Source organism: Dromiciops gliroides, chromosome 6 (genome assembly GCF_019393635.1).
Source record: "Dromiciops gliroides isolate mDroGli1 chromosome 6, mDroGli1.pri, whole genome shotgun sequence".
Lineage (NCBI taxonomy): Eukaryota > Metazoa > Chordata > Mammalia > Microbiotheria > Microbiotheriidae > Dromiciops > Dromiciops gliroides.
In genome coordinates, this window is record NC_057866.1 from 220210017 (window position 1) to 220222534 (window position 12518).

General features: G+C 38.8%; 1 protein-coding gene across 1 annotated transcript in view; it reads left to right on the forward strand.

Moving 5' to 3' along the window:
- NDST4 (N-deacetylase and N-sulfotransferase 4) overlaps positions 1 to 12518 on the forward strand; it is a 376202-nt gene that overhangs the window by 341563 nt on the left and 22121 nt on the right. Inside the window, 2 exon segments of the mRNA XM_043973174.1 lie at positions 3517 to 3640; positions 5785 to 5959. Of these exon segments, the coding sequence (XP_043829109.1) occupies positions 3517 to 3640; positions 5785 to 5959 (299 nt within the window).

Below are 12518 nucleotides of genomic sequence, written 5' to 3' on the forward strand. Positions count from 1 at the left end.
CCCTTTGACACCAGTGGGCATACCCACTGGGGAAATGGAGACATTCTATAGGAGATGGAAGGACCATACCCAATCAAGCCTGATTATAGACAGTCCAGCTTCCTTTAGTGTAACTGTCATCTATTAAAGGAATAGTTCCCTAATTGTTTTATTTAGTAGCACCCTGAGGTAGTAACGAAAGGCAATAGCTTTTAAATTCATCACTTCTAACCTTTCAGGAGTACCAAGGTAGACAAAGGTGGATGGAGCAGAGTGCTGAAAGGGGTAAATGGCTAGTCCATTGGTGTTTGTGTGTGTGGGGGGGGGTGACCCCTTCACCAGTCTAGTGAACTTTATAGACCCCTTCTTAAAATGTTCTTAAATGTATAAAATATAATACATGATATTACAAAGGAAACTAATTAAAGGTGTATTTTTCCTATACAAGTTCACATACATCCTAAAATCGATCTGTGTCACCCATGTTAACAACTCATGATGTAATCAGATAGCAGGAAAAAGGGTGCCAGTATTGGGGTCCTAACAACTCTTGAAAAAAACCTACATCTTTTAAAATATTTTATTGACATGTTTTGTTTTTACATCATCTTTATTTTCCTTTCCCCCTCCCAAAGAGCAACTCCTTATAACAAAAGCAAGAGCAAAAGAGAAGAGGTGGAGAAGGGAAGAGGGAGGAGAAAGAGACAGAGACAGACAGAGGCAGAGAGAGACAGAGACAGAGAGAGAGGGGAGATACAGAAAGACAGAGAGTAGAGAGACAGGGACAGAGAAAGACAGAGAGACAGAGACAGGGCAGAGAAAGACAGAGAGACAGAGACAGAGACAGAGAGACAGAGAGAGAGGAGAGACAAAAAGACAGAAAGTAGAGAGACAGAGAGAGACAGGGACAGAGAAAGACAGAGATGGAGAGACAGTAGAGAGACAGAAAAAGAGACAGAGAGGCAGAGAAACAGGGAGACACAAAGAGAAAGAGACAAAGAAAGAGATGGAGAGAAGAAAGCAACCACATATTTATTATTTTGTGGGGGAGATGCCACAAATTTAGATAAGATCTCAGTTTCTTCAACCACAAAAAGAAAGGTTTGTATTAGACAACCTCAAAGACCCCTTCCAGCTCAAAATTTAGGTTCCATCATCACTCACCAGATTTCAATTTTCATTTTTATCTACATAGAAGAGGTCTGACAACTTCTTAGAGGATTGAGATGAGCAATAAATACATTTCCAGCTGAAAAAGTATGAGGCCGCATGATGCCATGGGAAAAGCAGAGAATTTGGTGTCAGAGGATCTGAAACCACCCTCTGCCATCTTATGTCACTTATGTGACCTTGGGAAAATCATTGCAACTCTCTGGGCCTTAGTTTCTTCAACTGGAAAATGACAGGTTGGCCTGGAAGGTGTCTAAGTTCCCTTCTGGCTATATCCACAATCCTATTGAGAGCCAGCCTCCATCAGAATAACATAGTTCAGCTGCAGTCTGTGATACACATTGACTATGTGATCTTTGGCAAGCTATTTAACCTCCCTGTTCCCTAGGTGGCTCTCAAAGATTGAATCCTGAGCAATTCCTGATCTCCATGTTACACTTCCTCCCTCCTAACCCTTACTGACATAAATTTGTCATGAGCTCTGTTTTCCCTTATAATCTAATATACATTAGAACAAGAAAATCATTGGATTTGAGTAGAGCCAGGACTAGCCCAGTAGGGATCGTGGCCATGAGATACAGCCCATGGTATGCCTCTCCCACACCCCACCATTCCATACTGTCATATGGGAGAAATCATTGTCAAAATGAACTCAGTGATGGTCCTATAGCAGAAAGGAAGATCTAAAAATACAAATATGTAGAATGTGTAGTAATTGGACAGAAAGGAAACAAGCATTTATTAGGTACCTACTGTGTGCTGAGCAAGTTACAAATATTATATTATATAATTTAATCCTCCCAACAACCTTGAGATGTAGATGCTATTACATCCATTTTCCAGTTGAGGAAACTAAGGCAAACTGGGATCATACTGCTAATACGAGCCTGAGGCTAGATTTGAATTCATGTCTTCTTGACTGCAGACCCAGAGCTCTATCTGTTGTGCCACCTATCTAGGGGGTAACTTATGACTAATTCTACATATACACAGATACCATGTACGAGAGGCAAGATGAGAAAGTGGAGAGAGCTTACATTTCAGTAGGGAGACAGAACACACACAGGGGCATGCAGCCAAACTGGAAAGTGGTACAAATAGAAAGGAAAGCCCTGGGCTTACCATGCCCAAGGTATTGGTTTGATTATTGCCCTCATGATAAGAGGTAGAAAACAAGAGAAGCGGAGAAGAGATTGGGGGAGGAAGACATGACCAGTGTCAGTGTAGTTGTCAAGATGATCCAGGAGAATGGCCAGATGGGGTATGAAGCATGGGCTGGTTTGGAGTCAACCAGATATAGTGGGCTAGGGGAGTTCCTAGTGAGGTGGCCTGGAGTCAGGGAGGCCTGAGTTCAAATCTGGACTCAGACACTTACTAGGTGTGTGACCCTGAGCAAGTCACTTAGCTCTGTTTGCCTCAGTTTCCTCATCTGTAAAATGAGCTGGAGAAGAAAATGGTGAATCACTTCAGTCTCTTTGCCAAGAAAACCCCACATGGGGTCATGAAGAGTCAGACACAACTGGCATGACTGAACACCAGGCAGGTTTTCAATCATCTATTCACCTATCAAGGCAGCTCAGTTGTAGAACTGACATTCTAAAACAAATGTAAAACGGAGCTAATCATGGAGAAGTTGTTGATCTGCACTGTTGGAGGGACTTGAAGTGAGTTTCTACATTGAATGTCCTCCACAGTGATCAAATCACAAGACAATATTTGTAAAAAGACCAAGTTTTTAAAAAGCTCCATTTAGAACATCTTGCCTAGCAGGATGCTGAAATGTGAGAATATATTGTTGACTAGGACACTATAGTATCCATTCCCAGAGATCAGGGGGCAGGAGGAATCAGGTGTCATTAACCTGCCTAAAGACAACCCCAAATGGGGTCATGAAAAATGGAAACAACTAAAAAACAACAAAGAAAAAGAAAATTCTCTCTCTCTCTCTCTCTCTCTCTCTCTCTCTCTCTCTCTCTCTCTCTCCCCCTCCCTCCCCCCCTTCCAGTTCTGGCTTCATTTTGGAAGTAATTTCTTTTTTTTTGTTATACATATATAGATACTGATATAGATACTCAGATCATAACAGAACATTTGTTGCACTGTGATAATAAATTAGTCATAATAATATTGAATCAACAACAGTCACATCAACATTGACTGTTTGAGTCCAAGAAGTTCTAATTGAGGATATTGTTGGTTTAAGAATGCTGAACATTTCCAGGAAGTAATTTAGACGCTGGGGAGAACTGTTTTACTTAATTTTTTTTTCCTTTTTCTTTTGATAAATACTGCTTTAAGTAAAAGCTGAGGCATCTTCTTTCTTCAGTGCTTATGTTCCATAATCCTTTATTCTCTTCTTTGCCTTAGGGACAACTGCACTTTATTTATTTCTACTTATGCACCCTTCCATCATCAGCAATCTCCCCAGTCCAAAAACATTTGAAGAAGTTCAGTTCTTTAATGGAAACAACTATCAGAAGGGAATTGACTGGTAAGAAGAATAAGAAAAAAGAAAGTATATCATTAACACATGTTAAATCACAATGGAGCAATTATAGATGTACACAGGACATCTGCATAATTACCAGATGAATTTGTTATGCTCAGTGCTATCACAATGAATTAGAAATTAATTCATAATGATGAGACATTTAATCAGTGTTACCCATAATTTTATTTGGACAGTACCATAATAATATTTTTCTAGTAAAATAATATGATTGAATAAAAAACATGGTGGAGTTCCTCATCAGAATATTTAATGAGGTTATTTAAATTTTCTAAAGCATATTATTTGATTATGTCTAGAAAAAAAATTTGCTAAAACTATAGTCGGCTGTCTCATTTACATTCCTGTTGATGCTTGGAAAAACTCAGATGATATAAGGGTGTGTGTACACACACACACACACACACACACACACCCTTATATCTATATATGTGTATGTATACACACATACACACACAACCTTATATCATCTGAGTTTCTACATACACATATATATGTATGTGTGTATACATGGATACATATATACTGTACATTACATTACAATACAGTAATATTCATCATTCAAATCATAACAGAACATTGACAAAACCACTTTGTTATTTATCACATACAGTTAAAGAGAAATCATCAGTGCTGTATCTAATGTACAAACCAATATCACGAAAAATGCTTTGACAAGCATATTTCTCCTAAATTATAATAGAATGTACCTGATGCTGTCATTGATCTTCTGAAATCTCCTCTACTTTATTACTTTGATTCTAACCATGATAAGTATATGTTGACATGATTCCCCCAACTCCTCAATAAATGAAGGAACACTCTGTGAAGAGAATTTCCTTGGATCCATATACTTATATGCCATAGTTCAATGAGTTAACATCACACATAAGCCTAATTCCTTAATTAAATCCCTATTAGTGGGCATGGTCAGGACTAGATTAGAAATAAGGATGACAGTGAGTAAGACTGGGTATTCTTTCATGTGCATAATGTCCTCACCATGTACTATGATAACATGCTTCTATCTGCCTCTTGGATAACCACTAGAAAACAATGGAGTCAGCACAGATCACATAGAGATTGGAAAAGAGTGGTTTTTGGGGCAGCTAGGTGGCGCAGTGGATAAAGCACCAGCCCTGGATTCAGGAGGACCTGAGTTCAAATATGGCCTCAGACACTTGACACTTACTAGCTGTGTGACCCTGGGCAAGTCACTTAACCCTCATTGCCCCACCCCCCCACGCCCGCCAAAAGAAAAAAGAAAGAAAAGAGTGGTTTTCTCCATCTTGAGGACCAAATCTGGGGCAGGGAAGTAGAGAAGGCTTCTCTCCCCTGGGCATTTGAGAAATACAACTGCCAGTGTCCAAGCAAGAAATGAGCCTTAGATGGATTCATAATGGTTTCCCTTATTTATTTCCGGAACACCTGGGGATTACAGATGTGAGGAGCAGTTATGGAGGTTCCAAATGTAATTCAGGCACCGCACTGCATAACCTCAGAGCAAAATAACTCCATAATCTAAACAAAGAGGAACATTTATATGGCATATGGAAGAGTGAACCTACAGAGGCTCTACGGGATCTAACCAGCAGGAAATATTTCCTTAATTACTTTAGATAGACAGTAATGTGTCCACATTGCTTTACATAGTACAAATTATGCAGAAGTTTAAAAAAATAGAAAAGAACAACTATACTCTAATCTCCTTAGTCTCTTATTGCTATCCTGAGTTCCACATCTTTCTTAGGAGAACATTTTAATCTTAATTTAGCAAGTTTCACATTCAAGTTCACATACATAATTTTGTTGTTTAAAAATTCCTTCTGAGGAAAACTCATTTTTTAAAACCATGATAAGCCCACTTTTCTTGATTTAGCTTTTGATAACACTGACTCATGGCCCAACAGTATTTCTTCCAATGAAATGAGTCACTAGAACACTTTGAACATTGTTCCTTTACATTTAAGGAATATCTGCTGACTTGAACATTAGCCTCAAATGATTAAAATTTGACCCTATATAAAATTTGAACTTGAAGACCAAAGGGTTTGGAACTTTTATGGAGAAAATGTGAGAGGGAGTTCATATTCTGACTTCAGTTCTTTGTCTCATCCCTCCTCTAGGTATATGGATTTTTTCCCCATCCCCTCCAATATTACCAATGACTTTCTATTTGAGAAGAGTGCCAACTACTTCCATTCAGAGGAAGCTCCCAGAAGAGCTGCATCGCTGGTCCCCAAGGCCAAGATCATCACCATTCTTATTGACCCCTCAGACCGAGCATACTCCTGGTACCAGGTATTAAAATTTTCTGAGGCTCTAAATATAGAATGACTGTGGTTAAGATTCACTGAGTCTTATGTTAAATAAAAGCAAATAAAAATAATGATCAATGAATGGTGAGTATGCATGAAACAATTGTGCTGGCTAAGTGCTAGAGACACAAAAAGAGTCCCTCAAGGAATTTAAAATCTAATGGGGGGAGGGGCAGCTAGGTGGAGCAGTGGATAAAGCACTGGCCTTGGATTCAGGAGCACCTGAGTTCAAATCCAGCCTCAGACACTTGACACTAGCTGTGTGACCCTGGGCAAATCACTTAACCCTCATTGCTCCACAAAAAAATCTAATGGTGGGGGAGGGGGGACAGCTAGGTGGCACAGTGGATAGAGCACCAGACCTGGATTCAGGAGCACCTGAGTTCAAATCTGGCCTCAGACACTTGACACTAGCTGTGTGACCCTGGGCAAGTCACTTAACCCCAATTGCCTCACCAAAAAAAGAAAAAAATCTAATGGGGAAGGCAACATACGAATAAATATATACAAAGCAAGCTCTATACATGATAGATAGAAAATAATTAACAGAGGGAAGGGATTGGAATTAAGAGAAGCTGGGGAAGGCTTTATGAGAGATGTTGCAGAGGGGAAATCAATAGGTCTTGAAAACAGATGAGATATGAGAAGGAGAGTGAGAGATAATGAGGAGTCCAGGATGATTCTCCTAGGCTGTGAGGTTTAGGAGCTGGGAGAATGGTGTTGCACCCTAATAGGGAAGTATTACTAATAGGCAAGGTCAAAGGAGGGGAAAAGTTGAGGGGAAAAGATTTGAAGTTTGGCTTTGAACATGTTGAGTTCAAGATGTCTTGGCACATTCAGTATAACCCTGAGGGGCATCTACATTTAAAGGGTGTGATCTGGATGAAGATCCAGCAAGGATAGTGAGGAGGGGCCAGATGAGTGGAAAAGAACCAGGAAATAGTATTGGCCCATAAACCTAAACAAAAGAGAATGTAAAAAAAAAAAAAAGTATGGTGATCAAGTAGCATCAAAAGCTTAAGAGAAGGGGCAGCCAGGTGGCTCAGTAGATGGAGCACTGGCCCTGGATTCAGGAGGACCCGAGTTCAAATCCAGCCTCAGACACTTGACACTTACTAGCTGTGTAACCCTGGGCAAGTCACTTAACCCTCATTGCCCCACAAAAAAAAAAAAAGCTTAAGAGAGGTAAAAGGAGAAGGAGGATTGAGAAAAAAAATCATTGGATTTGGAAACTAGGAGATCATTAGAGAGAGCAGTTTCAGTGGAATGATAAGGTAGAAAGCTGTATTGTAAGGGGTCAAGAAGGAAATATGAGGAGAGAAAGTAGAAGTACCTATTACAGATGGCCTTTTCAAGGAGTTTAGCTCAAAGAGAAGAGATATAGGATGACAGTTAGTGGGGTTGGAAGGATCAAGTGTCTTTTCAAGACATGGGAAACTTGTACAAGTTTGTAGACAGTAGGAAATGAGCCAGTAGACAGGGAGAGACTGAAAATAAGTGAAATAATGGGAATCGCCTCGATCTATTGGAGGAGATGGCATGGAAATGGGATCACTTGGACAGGTAGAGGGTAGTCTTGGTAAGGAGTAAAACCACCTCATCATGCAAGACAGGCAGGGGTGAAGGAAAAGATCATGGCAAAAGGCATCTGAGTGATAGGATATGAGGAAGAGAAAAGACAAACCTCACAGCAAATGTCCTCACATTTTAATGTGAGGACACACATTTTACTGATTATAGTTTGAACCCTTAGTCTGCTCCTTTTTTTGTTAAATGACCAGTGTCAAATCAATTAACTTCTCTAAGTATCAGTTGCCTAGAAGACTCTCTGACTAGAATTAGGGAACCGGAAGGTTTTCTCCTAGCTCTAAATACATGAGTCAATCTTATGAAAATACTTGAAAGTCTTATGACTTATGCAACTAGGTGGCACAGTGGATAAAACACTGGCCCTGGATTTAGGAGGACCTGAGTTCAAATCCGCCTTCAGACACTTGACACTTACTAGCTGTGTGACCCTGGGCAAGTCATTTAAACAAATGCCCCACAAAACAAAACAACCCTCCCCCCAAAAAAAACTAACAAGAAAGTCTATGAGAAAAGGATGCAGATTACGATTACCTGTTGTCTTTAAGAAAGGATCAAAATGTGTGGTTTTTTGGGGGAGTAAATAGGGTGGAAGTTATTTTTATTGAGAAATCATGTGTCCACCATTATTATAGTAAAACAACCATGAGGAATCAGGAGACCTGGATACAAGTTTCAGCTTTATTACTAACCATGGAAGACATTGAACTTTCCTCGTGCCTCAGTCCTGTCATCTATTAAATGATGATAATCAACGAAAAAGAATTTAATAAGCATCTATTATACACAAACCACTCTGCTAAGTGGTGTAGATGCCAAGCCAAAAATAAACAGTTTCTGCCCTTCTGGGACTGATATTCTTTCAGGAGGACAACACACAACCAAATCTATAGATGTAAAATATATAAATAAGTTCAAGGTAATCTTAGAGGGAAAGTCAATTATTTGAGAAGAACAGGAAATGCCCCATGTGCAATGTGCCACCAGAACCAAGCTTTGCAAGAAACTTGCAAATCTAAAAGTAACGATAACATCCATTTTTGTTGCCTTTCATGACAACCTTAATTTACTGTTGTATGGATCACATATGTGGAAATACTTTGAAAAATATAAATCATACACATTCAAAATATTCTTTTTGTTTCATTTGATGGCTATCCATATGGGAACTTCATGGTAAAATGTAATTTTTCACTTTTAATTGTCATTATATTTGGCTCTTAAGAAGTTTTATTCAATTATATTATTAGTTCTCATCCCCTCCTCTGGTCTTGGCTCTAGGAACACAGGATAACTTGAATGCTTCATGATGTAATTATTCTATCCTCATACTCAGTGTGTGGCCCATCAAGGAAGTGGGTCAGCTATGCTCCAAGACTAGGTCAGCCTTGTAGATTCTTGCAGGGATCTCTATGAGATTAACCACCACCCACAAGTATATGCAGGAGAAGTTACCTCATCTTTTCCTCTGCTCTGTCCTTTTTAATCCAGTTAGCCTCTCCCAACTGCCCCCGCCAGACAGATCCAGTTAAACTTTTAGAAGCTCCCTACAACATTTCCCATTTTATACCTTACCTATATTACCCTGTGAAGTAAGCAGCTATAATTATCATTCCCATTTTATTGGTAAAGAGACTGAGGCCAAGAGAAGTAGAGGGATTTGCCCTTGGAATCACAAATTAATTAAATAGTAAATGTGTGACTCAAAGCAAAGTCTTCTGTGGGTAGGGCCAATGGCTTTCCACATCATGCTGGTTTTCATTTATACTAAGGGGCTAGTTCCTGATAAAATTCAAAATGTTACCATTTTGGAGTAAATTTGCATTTTAACAAGGGATAAAAGCTCAGGCCAAATAAATTATTCTAATAGAATTTCAGTTACCAGTAAGACAGCTGGGAGGTACTCTGATATCATACTACACAGGGAGCTAAATAATAATAATAATAATAATTGTTATTATTGATTATTGTTGACTAGTGACAATTAGTAATAATGTAAAACTATCTACATGACTGCGCAAGAATGTAAAGGTACATTTTGAAAACTGGACTTTCTCCAATTATTAGCAATGGAAAGGAGAGCTAACCCAGAAGACATGAAGCCATGAAGCCATGGGTCTGGGTTTGACATATGACAAATTTGGGAATGTGACCCAGGGCAAGAATTTGACCTTTCAAGGTTCTAAGTAGCTCTCTTCTAAGAGTAGAAATTGCATAATTTGTGCCAAGTTGCATTGGTAGAGTAGATTTCCACCCTTGGGCATTTCTTATATCAATGGAATCATAGGTATGTCTAGTACCTATTCCCATGCTTCAGCCGCAGCAGGACATATTAGAACTATCATTACTCCCACCTCTATACTGGCTGTAAGACCCTAGACAAGTCATTTAACTTCTCAATATCTCCAGGCAGCTCTCTAAGGCTAGATGCGGCAGAGCAAATACTGGTCTGCACTGATAGGAGTTTATTCACCAAAAAAAAAAAAAATTAGAATCTCACTGTCAAATTTGTAAATTAATAAAAATTGATTCACTGCATTTAAAAAAATGGTTCTTCTGCTATCAATCCCAAAAAGAAAGATCATTTCAATTATCTGTTCTCATACAAGTCAAATTTTGCTCATCATTAATAGATAATTCAGAAGCCCCCCTTTCAGCCAGTAGTTGAAATCTCTTTCCCAAAACTCTTTTCTCCTAGAGCCATCTAGACCATGGAAAAAATGACTAGTTACTCAGTCCTCAGTTCTTTGGTGGAAGTGTTAAGGGACTACCATGTGCTTCTCAGAATCTGCACAGCAGTCCACAGGGAAAGATGAAAGGAATGTAGATAATCCCCAAACTTGATAAATAACCCTTGTGAACTGAGCTGACCTCATGTCACTTCTTAGCATCTTTGGCAGGCCTCTGCAGGATTTCCTGGATCACCTAGCACAATGAAAGCCCTTTAAAAACCATGGAGGACATAACACTTTAGCTTTCTAACCATATGGGCTCTCCTATTGCAAAGCAAGATAAGCACAGTAATCATTGAACCTGTGAGTTCCCAAGCCATAGGAAAACAGATTTAAAGTCAAATCTAGAGGAAAGAATTAGGGATGCATTTTTTCTTAGGGAATGAAAGCAGTAGGGCAACTTTCTCTTTTTCCAAAGAACTGTTTGAGTGAAGTAAGTTCATGAATAGGATGCTTCTTGTAAGTAAAAAGCCTGAATGGGAATGTTGGGAAGGAAATATTTTAAACTAATAATAGTCTTCAGTGCTAGAATGTAGCACCACAAGTATGCAGCCCCCACTAATAACATCCAACCCATTCCTTTCTGCTCAGGAAATAAATTTGCTGTGTGTTCAATAAGACTTCTAGAGTAGGCTCTGATAGATGTCTGCTGCTGTTGTAAATACTGGCACACATCTTTATGATAAGTCAGAGTGGGGTTCTATAAAGGTATACTTCCTTTAAACTACTATCCTTTGTTATTTTACTTCTCTTTAAAGGGGTAGTTGGGGGCAGCCAGGTGGCACTGGCCACCTAGTTAAAGCACTGGCCCTGGATTCAGGAGAACCTGAGTTCAAATCTAGCCTCAGACACTTGACACTTACTAGCTGTGTGACCCTGGGCAAGTCATGTAACCCTCATTGCCCCACCAAATAAATAAATGAATGAATGAATGAATGAATGAATGAATGAATGAATGAATGAATAGGGGCAGCTAGGTGGTACAGTAGATAGAGCACTGGCCCTGAATTCAGGAGGACCTGCATTCAAATCCAGCCTCAGACACTTGATACTTACTAGCTGTGTGACCCTGGGCAAGTCACTTAACCCAATTGCCTCACAAAAAAAATAAAATTAATAAAATTAATTAATTAATTAATTAAAAAATTTTAAAAAGTGATTAGTCAGTGGATACTGTAGAGGGTTTGACATAGGGAAGACCAGAGTTCAAATCTTGCCTCAGGTGCTTATGACCCTGGGCAAATCACTTCTTTCTGCCTCAGTTTCCTTATTTGCAAAGTGAAGATATTAATAGCACTGCCATGACCTTATTATGAGGTTTAAAGCCTTCAAATACCATAATACTAGCTATTATTATTTTGACATGCTAATTTCCCAATTCATTTTTATGGAAGAAAGTTTTTAAAAATAGTTTATGTTTAATTTGTTCTAATATAAAACAGAGTAAATGCTTAATTCTGTTTTCTGTATACCTCACATTGTGAACCCCCTCTAAGTCCTTGTACCTTAGTCGTTTTTTAAATATTTTAAATTATTTCCTGTTTATCACTCTAGGAGGTAGAACATTAAGACTTTTTTAAACTAAAATATATAACTATATTCCTATATTTTATTGATATTTGTTTGCACAGCCTGGGTCATCTGTCACTTCCAACTTTGGATTCACAGATGTATTGTGTGAAGAGGTGGGACGATATAAGATAGTTGAGCTCTGAGTAAGGAAGACCTGGACTTAAACCTTCCCCCTGATATGTACTTGTTGTATAAACATGGGCAATCCGTTAAACTTCTCATTGATCCAGGAAATTCACTATAATTACAAGTGACATCTTGTACACCAGGAAATTCCATAGATCCAAACCACACATGTTCATGTATTTATGTGCACAATGTATGTACACACATATACATATACATATACATGTACATACAGACATACACAGACATACACATACACACACATGTTGATGTATTACCCAAAGCACTCGGTTCAGTACATTTCCATACAAGGTGCAATAATGCAATAATGGAGAGACACTATCATACAGAAAACGTAAATCTACCAAGCCAACATCTTTTCTACTACTTGGCCCGCTATGATCAATGCTACCTCTATGTAGTAGCAATCTATCCTCATCCCTTCACTTTATTTGGTATCTACTTTATGCCTAACCATTCTATTAGCCATTTTCATATCCAAATAAAATACCTTTCATGCCTGGG